Below are 23,401 nucleotides of genomic sequence, written 5' to 3' on the forward strand. Positions count from 1 at the left end.
GTCTCCTAATATCCCAAGTAGATTGGGCACCAGAGAACGGTAAGTAATTAGAATGAGACTCTCCATGATCAGTGTGGTTGGCATCCTTATTCATGCAACTGTAGCTAGTTTCTAATTGCTAGTATCACCGTCGATAGAAAAGGTGCTCCTCAGGTCCATGCCCTCAAGAAGGCCATTATGAATGGACTGGGTTAAATTTTCTGGTCTGTTCAATTTGCAAGTAGCTGAGATTTCAGATAATGAGGTATGCAAGCAAGAGGATTTGCATAGCTGTTCAAGAATACCAACACGTTCCAATGTTGTGGATGGAAGGTTCAGTTTGTCAATGCTAATTCTGTCTCCAGCGATGCATGAGTCTTCATCAAATGTTTGCACAATGAATCCCTCATATTCGGGCATTATTTGATTAGTGCCAATCATATCAATGATTTTTCTACATTGAGAATCAACTGCATAAGACAAGGACTTGTCATTTCCAGGTAGTAGGATTTCTCTCTCTTCCATGGAATTCTTGGAAGCGGTGTTATTTTCTTTTGTTCCAAGTTCAAGTTGGTCTTCAACATGCAATGGTAATTGGCTTTCTTCATTTTTTAGCTCCCTTCTTGCATCAGAGAGAACACCAGTGGGATCTGCCAATTTTGTATCCTCCAACAAACTATCTTCGGAATATCCATTTTGCAGCTTAGTCGAGCCTGAGACTAAAGAATGTCCTAGTTTTTCATGCATCAAAGTGAATATGGCATGCAGACTGTCATCCTTCTCTTCTAATTCATGTACAACCTGTCAGACACATCAATTAGACATATGTACTACTACCTAACAAAATGTACAAAAAAAAATTAAAAAAAAGTTAAAAAAAAAGAAAGAAACTTGAGCAATAAAGAATTATATGTTTGATACAGAAAAAATTCACGCATTAATACCAGCAATTAAAAGCAAATTACACAGCAAACCAGACAAACTTAATACTAAGCGATGGTAAATTTCTAATTTTTTACTTCCCTTCATTTTTTGAGGCAACAGAGAATATTATTGATAGAAGCAGCAGAACAAAGAGGAAACTACTTTTTTGCTTACCATGGCTCTGTTTTGAATAAATAAGGAAACCCCACGTAGGCTAAATTTGAAATTACCAGAAATGAAACGCTTCTACTTTTGGCGATTTTAACATATACCACAAGACAGACAAACTATGATGAAGGTTCGGCATCAACATAAACCATCTTTTAAATTGACATCTAATACACAACCAAAAATAATCACATAACAAAATAAAAGAAAGAAACCAATAACGAAAAACCAAATATATAATTCAGGCATTGAAGTTGTATTACCTATTAAATTTAGGATTGATGTTTTCTTACACTGCTTCAAGACTCCAAACCACAATGTTACACTTCCACCCTTGAACCGAATCCCAAATCGGCTATGCAAGATCAATTGCTAATAATAACCACTCTTCGCAAGATTATCAACCAATAAACTGAAGATGATACGGGATTATGATTCACTAAGTTTAAAATCTATATACTATTGCATTGCCAGAGGGTTCTAATAATGAAATATCACAATTTTTTGGGAGAAAGCGCGTTTATCAGTTTATGTCTTTTCCTAAAGAATGTCAAATAATGTACCTCACGCCATTTCTTCTTGAATACGAACTGCCAAGCACATATACTAATGGTTCAATGTACTTCCTCCAAATCTTTAACCCAATAAGCCAATACTAAAGAACTTTAAAAAGCTTCATAATTCAGATGTGTAATAGGAAACAGATACCTTCTCAACTGGCCGCTGATACGAAGATTGAGGTCTTTCAGACAGGTGGCATTCCATATTCTGATTCATTTCGCCTATTATGCCCTCCCTGACATCTGATTGCAAGACATCATCCACCTGAAACATAAAAGTGCAGAAATTGAAGCAAAGCCTTATATATTGTATTTAACATCATTCATATTCTAACACATGCTATTCTGGTGATTGAAGAAATGATATTTTTACCCTCAAGCCCGGTGAAGAAGATAGTCTGAGACTTAGTTGACCATCTAACTTTCTTCGCTTATTTGGAGTCCACGAATCCTCGGCATGAATGGAGTTTGTTGAAAATTGGTGTTCACTTGATCTCGGACAGAATGAATTGTTGCCATTGCTACATCTTTCCCTGCTTTGCTGTCCAGAAGCATTCTCAGTACACTCCTTATGGGCTTCAGTTGAACAGTGTGGAGACTTGTCTTTGTCGTAGAAAACATCATGAACCTCAAGCAGTGAAATAGGCATAGATGGATCGTATTTCTTTTCTTGTTGACCAGCAGAGACTACTTTTTCTGGTAGATCAGCAGAATGCAACAGTGGATACAAATTTTGTCTGGCAACATACTAAGCTTTTTCTTTTTCATAGCAAGCCATGAAGTATCATTCAAACTGTACTCTTCCCCATCATCAAAATCAAGTTGCTTCAGTTTCATTGACATAGCTTCAGATGGTGGCCCTGAGGATAGAGCATCCAACCCAACTCTACGGCTAGATCTCGTCACACTTCCACAGGTACCATCAACCACATCAAAAGGTCTAGCCAGTTGTAGCATTTCATCAACTTGGCAGGGTTTTCGTAGTGATTTCAGAAAATCATCTTCCTTGTCACCGTCAGAAGGGTTTACTAGGTCTGCCAAATCTCTCGCAAGGTCTGGTTGTTGTGCTGACTTACCATTATACTCCAAAAGTTCACTTCCATATTCCTTGATGGTTCCAGAAGATTTAGCTGCATCTATTGGTTCTTTTGCATTGCTGGGATTTTGGCCAGAACTTCTCAATCTTGTATCTCTAGCAGAGTATATATACCCACCACTTTCCTTCCTTTTTTCTCTACTTACATCAACAGGTTTGGTTCCCTCAAATATACCAACATGCTCAAGTTCTATCATACGCTGACCAGAGCACGCAGTAATGTTATTCTTATCATGGTCACCAACTTTGATTTCTTCAGTTGTACAAAAATCAATACAACAATCAACAGGTTTGACGCATTCTGGCTCCTCAACATTATCAAACCTAGGAGTAATTCCAATAGCACAAGCATCAAAAACATTCTCATCACGTGGACCTGCTTTGGCTTCATCTGCTCTGCAACTTTCGTCGCCTGTATTGATAGGTTTTTCCAGCTCTAATGCATCACGGTTATTCTCCAGTAAAATTTTACAGCTAGGGGCACCAACATTATGCTCATCAGTTTGGCCTACTTGTGCTTCTTCTACCGCAGTAACCACACAATGTTCATTCTCTCCATCAACAGGATTCGGGGGCTTTGACTCATCAAGATAGTCGTACTGCAGTGCATTTTGACTGTCATGACCACCAATGCTATCCTCATTATATTGACCTGTGTTTGCTTCCTCTAGTGCATAACTTCCAAAGTCAACATCAGCAGATTTTGTCAGCTCTAACTCATCAAGTTGACAAGCAAAAGAACCAACATCTCTCTCATAACAGGAATTGGATTTAGTTGCTCGTACACTATTCCGAAGCTCTAGAGCCCTTTGCCTCGATTTGGATCTCTGAAGCCTTGCCAACGATAGTGATACCTCATTGTAATTGTCTGAGATTCTTGAGTCTCTAAATTCTTCGGGAGATGTAACACTGGGGTCTTGATCAGGAGCACCACTAGAGGCACATCCAGCACCAATGTTAGGAAACTGGGGAAAAACAGACAACCCATCTCTGGCATCAAAATCTTCTCTGAAAGCAGGAATTTCCATGCATGAACCCCCATTATCAGCAGTAACAACGGGTGTTTCATACAGCAATCGTTGGCTACTGGTGTGATGAGCTGCAGGGTGTGGAAGCGGGAGCAGGAGGCCTGAGATAAGCTCCTCTCTCCTCAACTCTGCAGTGACACTAGAAGCATTACTATTATTTTCTTACATTTTTCAAGAAAAATACGATGCAAGGAAAACTTGGTCGAGGGCTAAAGTCACAAAACAACCAACTAAAATTCTATGCACAAAAATAGTAGAAATAAAATGAAAACTTGACACACTCAAAATTAGCCGTATTAATGCTAGCTAGCTTCGATTTGAAACACATATCTAAATGAAATATTGGTTCCAAATTTGCTTATCATAAAACAAAAAATGCTAAGCGAAGTTTCGCTCCTTGAAACAATAATATCACTTTTCCATTTGCCAGAGACAAATGCAACATCGAAAAGCATATGCTAAGAAAAAATGAGAATGTGTAGTTTGTCTAGCTGTTAAGATTAGACTAACAAGTTTAGACAACAAAAGCACAGTCTAAGCATTAGTTTGATCAAAATCATAACCTAGAAATACAGAGAACAAAATTCTAGTCAAACTGACATCCAGAACCTTTTTTTTTTCCTTTCTTTGAAACCGCACACTTAGATTTCTCGCATATGTAGGCGTCAACAAATTCAATTTTACTTTTGGAAAACAAACAACAAGAACATCAACGCAGAAGTTTGTCTATCGAAGGACTGACTGAAAACTGAAATTACCACTAATATCCGTGGTCTGGGGCTGAAACGAAGACGACCAAAGCCAGGTAGGAGGGGATATTCCATCGATAAGACATTTTGATGCGAGGTGTTGGTCGTAGACAAAGGTCTGGTGCTTCACCTGCTCGACGATCCACTTCTTCCTCTCGAAGATCTGCAGTATAAGCTTCTCCACCATCGCCATTTTCAGGGACTTGTCAGTTGTCGCTCTGAATCGAACCCTCCGAGTTCGAGAGAGAGGTGATCTGATGACGAACGGGAGGGCGGACTGATTTTGAAATTTGGGTGAAATTGGAAAAAAGAAATAACAAAATTTTCATATATCATATGTGGGCTTGAAGTGATAATGGGCCGCCACAGTAAGTACTCGATAGCAAACCCAATCTATGGGCTCAACCGCTCAACACAAGACAAATAATTAGGGCCACTCATTTGGGGTGGGTCGTGCGCTGGGAATGCTACCGGACGACCATTGGCCGTATGCTCTTCTTCCATGTTTCAGCAGTAGCTTATTGTTCCATGTAGCTAAGATTCAAAATATGGAAATCGGCCTTTGCGTTGAGTGAAGTTATCTCTGAAATCAGTAGCAGCTAAGTCAGTCTTAATTTCCATGAAAGCATTGTTTTCTTTATGGATCTTCGAGACATGTCTCTCACCTTATTTTTGCATGAATTAATGGTCCAATGACATTGTGACAAGATATGTGTTGTTTTGGTGGCAACCGGAAGCTTCAATCCTCCTACTATATGCATTTGCGTATGTACGGTGAGTATTTTCAATGGTGCAGTGCCATTGATTTTCATTAATTTTATATGTTTGCAAATCTGCGACATTCTTATATGCTTAGAGCTGGCAAGAGATGCATTCAGCTATATTGGCACCTGTTAATGATGCATACAAGAAATTTAAAGGGTATGTGAAAATTGACTTCTTTTTCCATTATCAATTTAATTGAGTTGCATGTAGTGCACACTGGTTTCATTCGAATCGTTGATCATGGTCTTAGACATACTGACTAGTTCTAAACATTAGAGTGATGCCATGTAGCCATTTAAGTGAATTCAAATGTTCATTGATTCTGTAACTAGTATTTTGCTATTAGGAAAACTATTGATGCTGGTGCTTATTAATTGTCCGGACAAATGATTCTGAATTGTCTTTGTTCCTCTTATTTTCTCAATTGTTTTTTGGGTCGTCACAGCTCATGAACATCATAACTTTCGAGCTAATCTTCAATTTCTATTAAAACTTGTGATGTCAATTATATAATGAGGCAATGTAACTCTTTTCTTGATACTAGCTTGTAGACTCCCTCAAGGTCAAGCTTGTTTGTGGATCGATCTGATTTACTGCAATCTTTTAGCATTCCTGGATTTTGGATCAATGAGTCGGTAATACTAATGAACTTGGAGGAATTGAATTAAAAATGAAATCCGCTTTGAAGATGAGTAGAATATTTCACGAATGAGATACAACATAAAAATAAAATGTGAACATTGTGGGGTGACACGGATGATTATGTTTACTTTGATCAGAATAGTCGTGGAACTGGCAAGCTAAATAAATTTATTTTCAATTTATTTTCAGAATTTTACAAAGATATTAATTCTTGTTTTTTAATGATAATGTTTTAAGGTGTGGACGCAGAGGAATTGTTAGTGTTGTAAAAGTTTTTGAACTTGTCTTCACTAATAGAGGGCAATTTACCTTGATAAAGGTAATGACCGAGGGTCTTGCGGTTTTAAAGGAGAAATTGGTTCGGTTCGTTTTCTCTTGAGTTGGAGGGGTATGTAATTTTTTTTGTGTTTGTTATGTGTGTTTTTTAGAAAAAAAAGTTGTATATGACATTTTTTCAAAATATTTAATTGCAGACTCCGACCGACAATAATAATTTTTTGACACTCACTATTTCTTGTCTTTCTCATATATTACACTATCTTAAAATAAAATAAAATTAGTATGTTGAAAAAAAAGTTTATTGCATTAATATAAGATGTAACTTGACAAATTTCAATTTTTAAATATATAACAAAGAATTAATAGGTTTAGAACATCAAGCCACCCGCTCTATATATAGAGCGGGTGCTATACATTAATTAATATATCAATGTTTGAACATCCACAAAAAATCAATTTTAACTCAACTTTTACTACTTCATTATTAGGATACAACATAAAGATGAAATGTCAAGGTTGTGGGGGGTGAAACTGATGAATATGTTTACTTCGATCAGTATGAAACTGGAACTGACGTACATAAAATCATTTTCAATTTTTCTTTACACTTTTAAAAGATATTAATATTACTGTTTTTTTATCATAGTGTCAGACGTGTGGACACGTAGGTATGGTTAGTGTTGTGCAGGCTTTTGAGCCTGTCCTAACTAATGGAGGAAAATTTACATTGTTGAAAATCAGGACCAAGGAACTTATTGCTTTACAAGAGAAATCGGTCCGGTTCGTTTTCTCCTTAGTGGGAGTGGTATGTAAATTTTTTTGTGTGTGTTTAACATGTATTGTATTTTTAGACTAATAAAATCATTGTATATGACATTTTGAAAAAAACTTTGTGCAGATTTCAACTGGAGAGCATACCAACCCGATCGAGTTTAATGGGGGCAAACGTAGTTTGTTTCTAAACGACAGTGATATTGGAAGTGTGGAGCTTAAGCCTTCTCTAGTGCATGCCTGATTAGGAGGAGTACTGTTTAACTTCCTAAACTAATGTTTCTGTAATAATCAAATACTAACCGCTGGTTGTGGACAAATTGTTAATTTGGATTGTATTACATTAATGAGTATATATAGTAGTTTGAGCTTACTGCTTTGTGCAATACTTAGTGTTTTGTACATCCAATAAATATATAAAAATATTTAATTGCAGACTCCGACCGACAAGAATAATTTTTTGACGTTCACTATTTCTTGTCTTTCTCATATCTTTCTCATATATTACACTATCTTAAAATAAAATAAAATTAGTATGTTGAAAAAAAAAGTTCATTGTTCAGTTTTGTTGCATTAATATAAGGTGAAACTTGGCAAATTTCAATTTTTAAATATATAACAAAAAATTAATAGGTTTAAAACACCAAGGCACCCGCTCTATATATAGAGCGGGTGCTATACATTAATTAATATATCAAAGTTTGAACATCCACAAAAAATCAATTTTAACTCAATTTTTACTACTTCATTATTGGGATACAACATAAAGATGAGATGTGAAGGTTGTGAGCGTGAAACTGATGAATATGTTTACTTCGATATGAGACTGAAACTGACGTACATAAAGTCATTTTCAATTTTTCTTTACACTTTTAAAAGATATTAATATTGCTGTTTTTTTTTATTATAGTGTCAGGCGTGTGGACACGTAGGTACGGTTAGTGTTGTGCAGGCTTTTGAGCCTGTGCTAACTAATGGAGGAAAATTTACATTGCTGAAAATCAGGAACAAGGAACTTATTGCTTTACAAGAGAAATCGGTCCGGTTTGTTTTTTCCTTGGTGGGAGTGGTATGTAAATTTTTTTGTGTGTGTTTAACATATATTGTTTTTTAAGACTAATAAAATCATTGTATATGACATTTTGAAAAAAACTTTGTGCAGATTTCAACTGGAGAGCATACCAACCCGATCGAGTTTAATGGGGGCAAACGTAATTTGTTTCTAAACGACAGTGATATTGGAAGTGTGGAGCTTAAGCCTTCTCTAGTGGATGCCTGATTAGGAGGAGTACTGTTTAACTTCCTAAACTAATGTTTCGGTAATAATCAAATATGGTTCTGTAATAATCAAATACTAACCGCTGGTTGTGGACAAATTGTTAATTTGGATTGTATTACATTAGTGAGTATATATAGTAGTTTGAGCTTACTGCTTTGTGCAATACTTAGTGTTTTGTACATCCAATAAATATATAAAAATATTTAATTGCAGACTCCGACCGACAAGAATAATTTTTTGACGCTCACTATTTCTTGTCTTTCTCATACCTTTCTCATATATTACACTATCTTAAAATAAAATAAAATTAGTATGTTGAAAAAAAAAGATCATTGTTCAGTTTTGTTGCATTAATATAAGGTGTAACTTGGCAAATTTCAATTTTTAAATATATAACAAAAAATTAATAGGTTTAAAACATCAAGGCACCCGCTCTATATATAGAGCGGGTGCTGTACATTAATTAATATATCAAAGTTTGAACATCCACAAAAAATCAATTTTAACTCAATTTTTATTACTTCATTATTGGGATACAACATAAAGATGAGATGTGAAGGTTGTGAGCGTGAAACTGATGAATATATTTACTTCGATATGAGACTGAAACTGACGTACATAAAGTCATTTTCAATTTTTCTTTACACTTTTAAAAGATATTAATATTGCTGTTTTTTTTTTATTATAGTGTCAGGCGTGTGGACACGTAGGTACGGTTAGTGTTATGCAGGTTTTTGAGCTTGTGCTAACTAATGGAGGAAAATTTACATTGCTGAAAATCAGGAACAAGGAACTTATTGCTTTACAAGAGAAATCAGTCCGGTTTGTTTTTTCCATGGTGGGAGTGGTACGTAAACTTTTTTGTGTGTGTTTAACATGTATTGTTTTTTTAGACTAATAAAATCATTCTATATGACATTTTGAAAAAAACTTTGTGCAAATTTCAACTGGAAAGCAAACCAACCCGATCGAGTTTAATGGGGACAAACGTAGTTTGTTTCTAAATGGCAGTGATATTGGAAGTGTGAAGCTTAAGCCTTCTCTAGTGGATGCCTGATTAGGAGGAGTACTGTTTAACTTCCTAAACTAATGGTTCTATAATAATCAAATATGGTTCTGTAATAATCAAATACTAACTGCTGGTTTTGGACAAATTGTTAATTTGGATTGTATTACATTAGTGAGTATATATAGTAGTTTGAGCTTACTGCATTGTGCAATACTTAGTGTACTTAGTGTTTTGTACATCCAAAAATATATAAAAATATTTAATTGCAGACTCCGACTGACAAGAATAATTTTTTGACACTCACTATTTCTTGTCTTTCTCATATATTACACTATCTTTAAATAAAATAAAATTAGTATGTTGAAAAAAAAAGTTCATTATTTAGTTTTGTTGCATTAATATAAGGTGTAACTTGACAAATTTTAATTTTTAAATATATAACAAAGAATTAATAGGTTTAGAACATCAAGGCACCCACTCTATATGTAGAGCGGGCGGGTGCTGTACATTAATTAATATATCAAAGTTTGAACATCCACAAAAAATCAATTTTAACTCAACTTTTATTACTTCATTATTGGGATACAACATAAAGATGAAATGTGAAGGTTGTGGGCGTGAAACTAATGAATATGTTTACTTCGATCAGTATGAGACTGGAACTGACGAGGTACATAAAGTCATTTTCAATTTTTCTTTAGACTTTTAAAATATATTAATATTACTGTTTTTTTTTTATTATAGTGTCAGGCGTGTGGACACGTAGGTACGGTTAGTGTTGTGCAGGTTTTTGAGCATGTCCTCACTAATGGAGGAAAATTTACATTGCTGAAAATCAGGACCAAGGAACTTATTGCTTTACAAGAGAAATCGGTCCGATTCGTTTTCTCCTTGGTGAAAGTGGTATGTAAATTTTTTGTGTGTGTTTAACATGTATTGTTTTTTTAGACTAATAAAATCATTGTATATGACATTTTGAAAAAAACTTTCTGCAGACTTCAACTGGAGAGCAAACCGACCCGATCGAGTTAAATGGGGGTAAACGTAGTTTGTTTCTAAACGGCAGTGATATTGGAAGTGTGGAGCTTAAGCCTTCTCTAGTGGATGCCTGAGTAGGAGGAGTACTGTCTAACTTCATAAACTAATGGTTTTGTAATAATCAAATATGGTTCTGTAATAATCAAATACTAACTGCTAGTTGTGGACAAATTGTTAATTTGGATTGTATTACATTAGTGAGTATATATAGTAGTTTGAGCTTATTGCTTTGTGCAATACTTAGTGTTTTGTACATCCAATAAATATATAAATATATTTTTTTTATAATAGTCTGAACTTTGAATATAGAGTTTTAGTAAATCCAGTCCATGACTCCATTCATGCGAGTGGGGGCCACCTAACACCACTATATATATATAACACAGCGGCAACGAAAAGCACGAAAATTGGCCTAGGACCATGTTCGATTATGTGTGCTAAACATATTAGAAGATTACAACCGTTCATCAAAGTAATATTTTAAGTAGAGTTCAAACTTGTTAATCTTTTTTATAAGTTCTAACACAATATGTATGATTAAATCAAATATTTTTAGCAAATTAAATCTTTATTATAAGTTCCAACATCAACAGAAGAACCTCGAGCCAATTGTACAACGGCTCTTGTCCAGTGTTGCTATTACCCTCCTCTTGTGCCTCTTCTCAACATTAGCATATATCAGCCACATGAAAATCTATCTTCTTCCTCTTATCTACCTCTTTTCTTTGTTTCTCTTGTGATTTTGCTAGTTTCCTTTGCTATTGTGTTCTAGTGTGGTGTGTTGTAATGAGGTTGCATGATCTTAGAAGTATTTTAACGAATGCATGTTGCTAATCTGATTGAGTGCTCTAACCTTGATGAATTTGCGGTTCATTGGGCCAATTTAGTGGCCCATGTTTGTTGACATGTCCATAATACAATCGAAACTCAAAAATATTATGGGCCGTGTTACTGGTACATGGGGTTTCTAAACCACATCAAACCATACAAGAGGTGGGCTTTGACAACCATGCATACCTGAATGACCTAGTTTTTCGGTTTTAATAATAAACTAGGTGGCATGCCCGCGCTTTGCGCGGTATGTAATTTTACCTTTTCAATTATAATGTAGTATAATTGTTGTGTTTGTTTTTTAATATGTGGTTGCAAATTTTATCAAATTTAGGTTATTGATGAAAATGTTTTTTTTTTTTTTGTAATTATATTGTTACGTAAATATAGTGTTTATTTTTAATTTTCGTTCTTTTATTTGTGCATTTTTAGATTGTGGATGGAAGCATATGCAATCGTGATTGTTTTTTTTTTAAGAAATTGTTTCCTTTTTTAATAATTTTAACCATGACAAACATTAGCAACAAATGTTTTGCAGCTAGCAATAGTTTTGTAGCTGGATGATCCAAGTTGACAAATGTTTTGGTTGTTGGTGTTGATGAAATACAAATATCCCCTACAAATAGAACCACAAGGTTAATATGGTTTATTTTTTTGGTATAAGCGACGAAACAATGTTGGTGTTCATAAAATGTAACATAAAGTCTTTTAACAATTGTGGAAGTGATGATAACAACAAAAGAGCCTCTGTTCTTATCAGTCATCGACTCTTCAAATTCCATAGCCTTCTCAGCCCATAATGTAGTTTTCAACTTGAACTGCCTGACAGTTTTATCATGGAAAAAGTAATACATGTTAACTGTAGAATATATGCAAGGAATGAAACATTTTAAAACCAAAATCCGTTTAAAATAAAATGTAATTAACTTACCAAGAACATAGACATACAGTTCAAATAAAAAATAAAGAAACCAATAAAAAACAAAATTATAAATAATGCTAAGAGTGTCACCATTCTATACAAAATGAAAAGCAAAACAAAATCGGGAAAATTCAATAGAAAATTAATGAGGGAAAAAACATTAATCCAATTAAACTAAGAAAATACAAAGTCAGACGGATAATGTATTACCCTTCAATCTCTATCTCCAAGTCTAACTTTTCAACCAAAGAGTCATTCACGGTTATTTTGTCAATTTTACCCATTCCAATGAGCTACCCAATAACATCTGCATTAACATTTGTGATAGATAGTCATAGACAATAGCGAAACAAAGACAAATGACATAGATAATAGAGTAGGGAAAATGAAAACCTGTCAAATATGTGTGGTTGTTTAGCCGTTTGATTATCTTATCTTGATTTTGAAAATGAAATTTGTAGTGTTCAATGGGAGGACCATCATATCCCGATAGCTCTTTGAAGGAAGAAATGGGCAAAAAATTAATTGATACGTCTCCTCTACAAGCTTGTATGCATTATCACTATCAACAACCCTGAAATTTCTAATCCCTCTTTGATTTTATTGCGAAACATTTCGACTTGACGCTTTTGAATTTTTCCATGGATTTTTGTTCCCTGCATAGTCAAAGTTAAAAATTGATGCATCAAAAAAAGGGTTTTAGGTTTAATAAAATAAAACCAAAATCATGATGATTTTGTATGAATTTTACGGTAAAATAGAAGAGTCTATCATCACCTCTGCATCCAAGAGAAGCATATCCAAACTCAGGAGGTCATTGTTATTTCAGACGTTCTTAGAATCCCATAGCCGACTGATGCGGGCAATCACCTCCCAATTCATCCTTGAACCATCATTTTTTTTTCAGTGTATCAGACATAATGATACGTTGTATGAGAAAGAATTAGTTTAGGCGTTGAGAAAATTGAAGAGAACAGAGAGATTTTCTAATTTATATAGGTTAAGTAGTCATAAAAATTAATAAATATTTTGTATTAAACATCATAAATTCAAATAATTAGAAATTACCAACCTCAAAGAATTAAACATGACACTACTTTTGAGAAATAACAGTTACAGATGAGGTTGGTCTATCAAATATGGTCGTTTAGTGTTATAAATGAGTGTGAATGTATATAGAATAATGACTCAATTAATGGATTAAATTATATGATAGACGTTAAACAATAAAGTGAGAAAGGAAAGAAAATCAATCGATAAATTATATGTGTCAACGGCATGATTTCTTCTAATTAAAGACACACACTTTTATTGTTTATAAAAGGTAATAGAATGAATTAATCACATTAAATTGATTAAAAATTTGGAAAAATAATTAATACATGTTATTTATGTGTTGGAATAAAATAATTAATATGCATTTTATTCATTTTCATTAATCCACATGACAATTGTACAATTGATCTAAAAGCTGATGTGGCTGCACCAAAATCATTTTCTTATTCAGATTTATATAGGTTAAGTAGTCATAAAAATTAATAAATATTTTGTATTAAACATCATAAATTCAAATAATTAGAAATTACCAACCTCAAAGAATTAAACATGGCACTACTTTTGAGAAATAACAGTTCAGATGAGGTTGGTCTATCAAATATGGCCGTTTAGTGTTATAAATGAGTGTGAATGTATATGGAATAATGACTCAATTAATGGATTAAATTATATGATAGACGTTAAACAATAAAGTGAGAAAGGAAAGAAAATCAATCGATAAGTTATATTCGTCAACGGCATGATTTCTTCTAATTAAAGACACACACTTTTATTGTTTATAAAAGGTAATAGAATTAATTAATCACATTAAATTGATTAAAAATTTGGATCTTCTAATTAAAGACACACACTTTTATTGTTTATAAAAGATAATAGAATTAATTAATCACATTAAATTGATTAAAAATTTGGAAAAATAATTAATACATGTTATTTATGTGTTGGAATAAAATAATTAATATGCATTTTATTCATTTTCGTTAATCCACATGGCAATTGTACAATTGATCTAAAAGCTTATGTGGCTGCACCAAAATCATTTTTTTATTCAGTAATCATATAATGTATATGATACACTACATATTTTTATTATGAAATTAGCACTGAAACTAAGTATTTGGCAGTTACCTATATTTCTATTCAGATTAATTGGTCCAAAAAAAGGAAGTTAAAATCAACTTCACTTGTTTCCTTAGCAAGTTCGATTTGACTTGTTAAAAGAGATTTGCTTTGATTTGTTTCCTTCTTAACAACTTGCTCCTTTCTCTGATTTGATTTGAATATCCTATATATATATACGCGTACACGTACAGAGTATAGAAAGGTCAGAGAGAGATTTCTCCTTGCGGCCACTTGAATTCCCTTACTTTTGCTTCTATTTGTTTTTTCTCCTGTTTGTTTTGGAACTAACCATGGATGATTCCTGTGCCAAATTCGAGGCCGCCATAGACGATTCTGGCAATACTGAGACGAAAGCTTGCGATCAAACTTCAGTATTGCCGGATAAAGTCATCCATCACATAATGTCTCTGCTTCATCCAAAGGATTTTATTAATACCTGCTCGTTATCCAAGCGCTGGAATCGTTTATGGTGTTCAGTCCCTGTGCTCCAGTTTCGTCAATCCAACTGGCCACATGATCGTACACTAAAGTCTGAAGAAATCGGAGAAGCACAACAACAACGGTTCGTAAATTTTGTGGATCGTTCAATTCAAAAGTTTATTGATATGAGAAAGCATCATCAGAGTATTCAAAAATTTGATCTCCAAATTCTTCGCATGGATACTGAGTCTGTTTCTCATATTGATCGTTGGCTAAAATTCGCCACGCAAAATCATGTCCAAAACCTATATTTATCCATGCCTAGGGGATCTGATGAGAACATGGAATTCTACAATTTGCCAGTTGAGACAGTTTTTGCATCTCAATCGCTCCAGAGTGTGCTGCTCTCCGGTTGCGAATTGAATCTTGAACATGTTAAGAGTTCCATCCATTGTCCTTCTTTAAGGAAATTGGCTCTCCTTCATGTATACTTAGACAACAACACAATCCGGAATCTCTTCCGCTGCTGCCCATCGATTACTACTTTTCGTCTATCTAATGCTTGGGGATTGAAGAAGTTACATATCTCGCGCATCCCAAGTGTTGAGACTGTTGAGGTACATTCGAATACGGGTGACCTTGAGGAGGTTTACATAGATGATGCTCCGATGCTTCGAAGTATTGAGTTGTGGTACAGAAGGGATCTTCGAAGTATTAAGTTGTGGGAACGAAGGGATCGTACATTCACATACAACTTTCATAGGTGTTCAGCTTTGACAAGTTTGAGCTTCAATTATTGCTTTTTAACAAACAAACACTTACAAGACGTTCTTTCTGGGATTCCCAGTCTCGAGAGCTTATATATTCGAAATTGTATGCTGGATAGGACTATTGAAATTTCAGGCCGGAAGCTGAAGGCCTTGACTCTAATCTACTCAGATGTTTCAGAAGTTAAAATTGATAATAGTTATAACGGTTGCTTTTCATTTAGCTTCGAAGGACGAGTAGAAGCGATCCCTCATCTTCATCTGAAGAGTTGGAGTTGTCATTGCCAAATTAATTTACATAATGCTTGCAATGATGTTATCAATGCAAACTGGTTCCTTGTATTGAGGCAAAAACTCGTCTTCCTGAACTGTAAAAAGTCCATACGTATCAACCTTCATGAGGTATGTCTCCTCCTCTATGATCCATTCCATATATATGCTACTGTTATTGCAATTTTTGTGCAATGTTTTGATAGTGATCCCTCTCCTCTTATTTGTCACAAAGTATATCAAAATATCCGATCTCAAGCAGCAATTCAAAGAAATTACATTGCCCTCATCATTTGAAGTCGAGGATTTGACCATTTACACCGATACGTCTTCCTTGGACTTTACAGCACTCCTAGATCGCTTTCTTCAATTATGTCATCCAAGTACCATATCCATTCAATCAAATCATATTGCTATACGCGAACGTATACAGGTATGGTTGTGGTTGATTATGGCTTTTGTCGCTGCTAATTAGTTTAATGTATTATATTTATATATATGTGTGTGTGTTTTTCTTACTTTAAATTGTGACAGTCCCTTCTTGAGAAGTTGTGGATGGACAAAGATATTGAATCATGCTGCGTATCCAACAACATCAAGTGCTGGCGTCATTGCTTGGAATACATCGTTTTTGAGAGCAACAAAGTGAAAGAAGGCATGGAAGTTTCTACCTTTAGATTAGCTTGGAAGTTGGACAATTAAACTCCTTGTTTTTTTAGTTTGATTCGTCTTTTCAGTTAATTCTTGTTTCTCAATAGACTAGGCTTTAAGATATGTTAGACACATAGTTTAATTCTTGTTTCTCAATTAAACTCCTTGTTTTTTCAGTTTGATTCGTTTTTTAGTAAATTTTTTTGATGATGCTATTATAAATGGAAAAATATTACTAGCTGTTTGACATTTTAAACCCCTATATATATATATATATAGAGAGAGAGAGAGAGAGAGAATGCTTGGAGGGAGAACATTAGTCAAACTTACATCCCACACATATAAACCAAACAAAAACAAAAAAGGAAAACAAGTAGGTGAACACTCTAGCCTCCAATAGAAAGCCAAAAAAATCCAAAATAAAAGGGAAAAAAGAGAGAACAAATACAAAAAACACACCCTGAAAAACAGAAGGCCAAAAGATTTCCATACGAGTAATAAATTAGCCCATAAAAAGGACTCACTTATTCTCTCATGTGGAATTAGCTAAGAGGAGAAAGCTAAAACCAATAACTTACAGCAATAACAAACCTAGGAACAAGCTCAATGTTATAGCAGCAACTCTTCCGCTGCCATATCGAATACCAGCATTGTTGTCGGCTGCTTGATCTGCAACGTCATCTGGAGAATCAGCGGGGGCGGAGTCTGACGATGGTGCGTCCTTGCTAGATTTTGGGGCATCGGCTGCCTTCTCCGGGGCAGGTGCAGGGGCTGGAGTAGGTGCGCCTTTGAACAACTCCTTAGGCAATAAAACCTTATCAATTGTGTATATAGCCAACGGCTGCTCATCAATCAAAGTACCAGTGATTCTTGCTGTCGTGCTCTTGGTCTTCAGTGTCACTTGTTCACCATCATTTTGGACGGTCAAATCGAACTTGCTTGCTCCATCAGTAGCTAATGTGTTCATAAGCCCATTGTTGGACTTCAACATGGACAATGATTGGTACACAGGCACACCAAAGAATTCCAAGAATGAAGCTTTGCCAGGTGCCGATAGGTTCTTGAATTTTGGTAGAAATGCTTTGAATGGATCATCGAGAGGACAAAACACGGTTAACCCCCCATCAATATTGTCCTGAAGTCAGAACACAAGACACACAATTCTTATTAGTCATTCCTGAAAACTGAAGAACTAGAATGCCTAATAAACACAAAAACTTAACTTACATTGAAGTAATTAATCCAATAACCAAACCCATTTACCATTCTACAGCGAAGACTCTAAAACCATCAGCAAAAAGAAGGATAAGAGTCTAAACTCTAAAGGTTCACATGGCCGAGGCCATAGTGAAGACAATAATTACCCAACTAACCTTGTTACTTTTTCCTACATTTCTACTTAAATGAGTAAACATCACAATACAAGTTACAACTTGATTCAATCTCAAATAACCTTTTAGTTCCTCCCCTGCTTTTTAATAAGGAAAAAGCTTAATAGAGCTATAACTCCATATATAGATACACCTCAAGAAATTTAAGCCAACAAATTCATCCAAGACAATAAACTGAACCTTCTCAATTGCTACTTGGTCTAGACTGCCTACCCAAAACCCAAATGTATGCATTCATACATACATACATTGATTGTGCATAACTCACACAAGTATATATCTGTCTATGTTCATTTATTTGACCAAATTATCCCATAAAACACAAACCCAGAAATCCATATATATACATACAATGCACATCTCCGTAGAAATGAAAACTAAAGTTACCTGGTATGTCTTGGAAGCCTCTGGATTGGCCAACAGAGTATCAGCAAACACCTTGCAACCGTGGGCCGACATGATCCCGGTCAAATTCATCTGGGCCGGCCCAGGAGCCGGGGCCTCAGCCACGTCAGACTCCAAAACTTTACTGATCTGAATCACCGATATATTGTACGGCACTTCCTCCAAGCTCTTCACATAAAACACATTAAGATCAGCTCCGTCGGGTGCGGCGGTTCCGAAGCCGACCTTCCCTCCTTTCAAATCGGTGATGTTGACGAATCCGGAGGATCCGGGGGCGGAGCCTGTGGCCTGGAACATTGTAGCGGCGAGGGCGGTGCCATTGGTGATCTGGTGGAGCTTCTTGGAGCCGAAGTAGTCGAGGAGGACATGCATTGAGAGGATGTTTTTGAGAGTGTAGAGGGAGAGGTGTTTGTCAAGGAGTTCGGACATGGCGGCGTTGTCAATTGCGCAGACGGTGATGGTGGTGCGGCTGTTGATTTCAGGGGCTAGGTGTGTGAGAGTGAGGTAGTGGTTGAAGGTGGAGAAGCTCGGGTGCTTGGCTAGGAGGCGCGTGATGTTGTGCGCTTGAGTAGTGTAGGAGATTGTGAGCAAGAGAAGCACAGAGAGTACTCTGCTGACCTCCATTTCTGACTTCTGAGAGAGAGAGAGAGAGAGAGAGAGTTTGTTTGAGGAGTGAGAGAGGGAGAGTGAAGAAGGTAGTGGAAAGTATAAGGAGAGAGTAGTGCTGGAAGAAAGGGAGTGAACGAGAAGTGGTCTTGGATTTGGTTTAAATTACCAAATAAGCCATTGTAGGACTTCGGTTAGTGATCCAAAAAAAATAGTTACGGGTGAGACAACACGTGTTTACGTATCAAGATCTTAATCTCAATTGAATTTCAACCGTATTTTTAGTGACCAAACATAGATTGTTTTGAATCCTGACAAATAAATCGAATAAGATTATTGTGTTTAGACCCGAATCCGACTTTTAAATATGACAAAATTTTTGTATTTGAACACGGATTTTGGAGATATAACTTATGTCTATAAACTTAACTTGATATAATATGAGTCGAACAAATTCAAGCATCTAGATCAAACAAGAGTTTTGCCACCTCTAAACTTTGGTTGATTGATTCTCACTACTGTCTTTAACATTGCATCCGTGGTCGCTTACCTCGTATATAAGATATAATCTATTCAAATAATGAAGATTTACAAAAATTGTTTAGTTTTATGATTTCATCTATTAAGATTATTGAAATTTGCTGGATAATTATGGAGGTAAGACCTCAATGATTACTAAAAGCAAGTAAAAGGTCACCATGATAAACATTAATGGTTGGGATCTGGCCTTTGGGAATGGGATTTCGTTTCTGTTAAAGCCTTTTTGGCGGTTATAAACCATGACTTTTTGGTTGGCCATTATTTTGTCTATCCAATGCCTTCTTTTTTCCCTGGTAGTTTGAGGTGTGTTGTGTGGAGGTAGCAAAACTTGTTGATTGAAATTTCAAACATCAAATTTTCTGTGTGTTTATCATATGATAATTCTCTTGTATAGAGTCTCTTAAATTTTAAAGGTTACATGCATGAGGCATCTCAACTTCATTGTTGGATATGGTATTGTTGGTGGCCGAAGAGAACGTCAAAGTTGACCGGATCGACGATATAAACAATCAACACTACCACAACTTCAAACTCAATTTCTAACGTAAAGATAAAAATTTATGGTGATCAAGAGGTTCATTTTGGTAGGTCAATCATTCAAAACAATGGTTGGACAATAATTTGTGGTGTAAGAATACCAACAGTAATTCATTGGTTTAATTTTTCTTAATTTATTTATCATCTTTAATCAAATCCAACAAGTGAGATGATCCCTCTATACATAATAGAAACGTGTTCTTATAACATGCGGCAAAAGGGTTGTACGTGCCGTGTGCAAGCAAGGGAGGTATTAACTTAGAGAACACTCTATGAAGAGGACATATCACGTGGTTTAAGCATATCTTGATCAGAAATCAAGGCACCAAAAGAAAAAAAAAAGCACCATTTACCAAAAAAAAACATTAAATAAAAATGTATGAACTATAAGAAGACCAAAACCGCATGAGACTCCTTTTTTCTTCTCACAACCATCACACCCTGGAAAAGGTATAAGGTGAATTTGAAGTTTCATGTGAATTAGAAGGGCAAAATCTAAAAAATGCCAGTCTGGCATGGACATGTGATAGGATGCCACGTTGTGGCTTGTTTTCGACTATATGATGTCAGCAGGGAAAAAATCTCCACCGACAATCTGTCTGTGGCATGATTGGGGCACGATCATATGATTTGACGGTCAAGATTCTTCCTATACATGCACTAAATAAGACACTGCTCAAGAAGAACCAAAAATGGAACTTTTGTCTACGTCTTTTTTCAGAGAAAAATTGTTTCATTTCAGGTCGGCAACCCACTGGAAGAAGAAAAATAAAATTAAAAAAATCAAAACGTCAAGTGAAATAAATTGTCTATTCAAGATTACCTGTGACCATGAATCCTGCACCAATGTAAAGCTAGGAATCATGAACTGTAACTCAGGTTGCCTCTGCAATTTAGGTGTGACAAAAAATGAGTCCGGATCTGTTTCAAGTCAAATAACATCACTCACGCGTTTACTAACTATTTGCAAGTCCCAAAACTAATCCAAATTGAATTTTAGACATACTTAATTGACTAAACCCAAAATGATTTAAATTCGAATAAATAAATCAAACAATAAACTAATTCGAGTTAGGATCTATACAAGTAAACATGACAAGTTTTCTTTGTTTGGACCGTACCCAATTTTAAACTAAAGAAAAATTTTGTATTTAAATCCAAATTTCAGATATATAGTTTATGTCCACACTTAATTTAATCACAATCGAACAAATTTGGTCATCCGAATCTAACAGAGTTTTGCCACCCCTACTTTGCATGTCACCCTCGCAATTTTGTGTATATTGATGATCATAAAGTCAGAAGATGTGTACTCTATTCTAATTCTAAATCTTCAAAAAGAGACAATTCATTGAACAGGACACCAAATTGTTGTCTAAATGAACGTTGTTGCATCTTTAAAATATTGTTTTATCTTCACATTCAAGCGATAGGTCTACACACTAACACTGATAATTATCAAGCCAGCCTGGCCAATACAACCAAAAAAGTTTGATTATGACAACCTAAATCACATTAATCAAACTCCAGAGGATAGAAACCGATCGCTTATTTTGGAACAATAGCAAAACTACTGGCATTGGCATGTGGCAAGCTTTATGGTTGAATAGGGGATTTGACTGGTTATTGGGCCTAAGTTTCTGGGCCGAGTAGGGTCAATAAAATCTAGCCCTTCTATGTTGAAGCCAGGCCCAGGCCCAGCAGTAAATGAGGAGCAGAACTTGTGCTTCATCAACTAAGACAAATTAATCATAGCTTGAACCCAAAAATGAATCTGAATTCTGAGCACAAGCATAGATTTCACAACTTCTTTGAGGCTTTTTGAGCTCAAGCTGATGGCAGTTTTCAAGCTCGGCCAAAATAGACAAAACCAGGGCTCAACTGAATTCCTACAACACTAGCTTAGTGTGTGTGTGTGTCTAAGGAGTTCCAGACAGCCAATTAGCCAAATATGTCAACTGCAGATGTTATTACATTATATACTACAACAGCCAACTACATCATGAAGAGCCAATTGCTAGAAAACAACAGCACAAGAACATGAAATTATGGCAACATAAAGAAGAAGATCTCATCAGTCGCAGTTATTAATTTAGTAGTATGAGAAGACGTAAATAACATATAACTCAAAAAGACAGAAACAAGCAACAATTTTTGGGTCCAAGAAATGCACATTTGACAGATTTATCTTTTAAACTATGTTGGTGCTGCTCAAAGTGTATCCCAGACAATAGCAAACTGCAAACAACTAGACAGCTGGTGTTGCCTAAACCCAACACGCATGAGGAAACTAATACTTATTGTTGCAGGTCGGCATTACTTGCTTTTGGACAGGTGAATTCATAAATAATCCTCTAAGGAGTTCAATCAAGTGAGCAACAAGGGTGTGCAACCATTACATATCAAGAGGTTATTGCTAACGTGGATTTAACTATTCCCTAAGTCTAAATGAACCAGAGATGCATAAAGATTTCAAAAGAATACCTTCAGCAAACCAAAGAAGTGAAAGCAGGAAGCAGCTAATATCAAACTCACTTGCCATCTAGTTAAGCTTTCTAAAGTAAGATGAACTAGGCAAGAACAACCTGATCACATCAGGCTGCGTCAGTCTCACAATTCAATCTCAGCACAGAAAATCAAAAACCAAATAGCCCAATGCAGAATAATCTATCAAGTGATGTCAACACACACCAACCGCAATGCAACATCAAAAAATATATATATGAAGGTCGCCATCATAAAATCCTAATTCAATGCTCCTCTATCTAAGAGTACATTTTTTTCAGTAGATGAGATGCCAGTACCGCCCAGGATTCAAAATTTTCAATTATTGAAAAGAAACTCTCCATTATAATGGCAGTAGCAAGCATTCCAAGGATACTACAGTGATTCCAAAAGACATCAATTAAATTGTTCCTCAATTACCCATACTAAGCATCTCTACAAAGAAACTTCTTATTATGAAATGTATTATACCATTATACGCATTAGGCATCTACACTACGAGCTTACAATCTTTCAACAAACATAAAACAATGTTATTCTAGAGCTTCTCTTCAGAAATACAATGGTGGTGCCACCAATGAAGAAACTAGAGCTATGTTGACCTAATAATGACAACTTTCCGGGTGGCAGGGGTCTGCTGTAGTAAAAACTACAGCAGATCCCGCTGTAGGTAATTTGGGTCCCAAAAAATTTTTATTTTATTTTGAAAAAATTATAAATGTGTAGTTTATGATCTAACGAATCCAACGATATATTTTTTGTTCGAAACAAAAATCAAATTCAACTTGATCCAGACACCGAATGTTTTGAGTTTATATCCGACGGTCTAAAATTGTTAAGCATTTTTCATATAGCATATGATTTTTGTTTTGAACAAAAAATATATCGTTGGATTCGTTAGATCATAAACTACACATCTATAATTTTTTCAAAATAAAATAAAAAAAAATTTCATCTCAAATTGATATTACAGCGGGGCCTGCTGTAATTTTTTTACAGCAGAGCCCCGGCACCCCAACTTTCCCTATCCTGATACTATCACGCCATAAAAGCACGATATCACCACTTATTAACAAGAGAAAATATATAAA

The 23,401-nt window shown here is 35.2% G+C and overlaps 4 protein-coding genes across 5 annotated transcripts; 1 reads left to right on the top strand and 3 right to left on the bottom strand.

Annotated features, from left to right (window-relative positions):
* Positions 1 to 75: 75 nt before the first annotated feature.
* On the bottom strand, positions 76 to 2,306 carry LOC119985884. Its single transcript, XM_038830338.1, has 3 exons — positions 2,005 to 2,306; positions 1,780 to 1,896; positions 76 to 780 (listed from the first exon to the last, which is right to left on the bottom strand). The coding sequence occupies exons 1-3, from the start codon at positions 2,278 to 2,280 to the stop codon at positions 112 to 114; spliced, it is 1,062 nt and encodes a 353-aa protein (XP_038686266.1). The 5' UTR covers positions 2,281 to 2,306; the 3' UTR covers positions 76 to 111.
* On the bottom strand, positions 2,290 to 4,791 carry LOC119985882. Of its 2 annotated transcripts, none has more exons than XM_038830333.1 (2): positions 4,514 to 4,791; positions 2,290 to 3,883 (listed from the first exon to the last, which is right to left on the bottom strand). In XM_038830333.1, exons 1-2 carry the CDS (start codon positions 4,695 to 4,697, stop codon positions 2,319 to 2,321), a joined length of 1,749 nt encoding a protein of 582 aa, XP_038686261.1. In that variant the 5' UTR covers positions 4,698 to 4,791; the 3' UTR covers positions 2,290 to 2,318. The 2 variants fall into 2 exon arrangements, with proteins under 2 accessions (XP_038686261.1, XP_038686263.1); XM_038830335.1 differs by having other exon boundaries at positions 2,290 to 3,894; positions 4,514 to 4,651.
* A 9,650-nt stretch (positions 4,792 to 14,441) lies between these two features.
* On the top strand, positions 14,442 to 16,860 carry LOC119986040 (putative F-box/LRR-repeat protein At3g58880). Its single transcript, XM_038830572.1, has 3 exons — positions 14,442 to 15,807; positions 15,911 to 16,108; positions 16,210 to 16,860. The coding sequence occupies exons 1-3, from the start codon at positions 14,509 to 14,511 to the stop codon at positions 16,375 to 16,377; spliced, it is 1,665 nt and encodes a 554-aa protein (XP_038686500.1). The 5' UTR covers positions 14,442 to 14,508; the 3' UTR covers positions 16,378 to 16,860.
* Positions 16,703 to 18,836, bottom strand: LOC119986041 (fasciclin-like arabinogalactan protein 1). The gene is made up of 2 exons (XM_038830573.1): positions 18,105 to 18,836; positions 16,703 to 17,461 (listed from the first exon to the last, which is right to left on the bottom strand). Exons 1-2 carry the CDS (start codon positions 18,744 to 18,746, stop codon positions 16,901 to 16,903), a joined length of 1,203 nt encoding a protein of 400 aa, XP_038686501.1. The 5' UTR covers positions 18,747 to 18,836; the 3' UTR covers positions 16,703 to 16,900.
* Positions 18,837 to 23,401: the final 4,565 nt, after the last annotated feature.

This window comes from Tripterygium wilfordii, chromosome 19 (assembly GCF_013401445.1).
Source record: "Tripterygium wilfordii isolate XIE 37 chromosome 19, ASM1340144v1, whole genome shotgun sequence".
Classification (NCBI taxonomy): Eukaryota; Viridiplantae; Streptophyta; class Magnoliopsida; order Celastrales; family Celastraceae; genus Tripterygium; species Tripterygium wilfordii.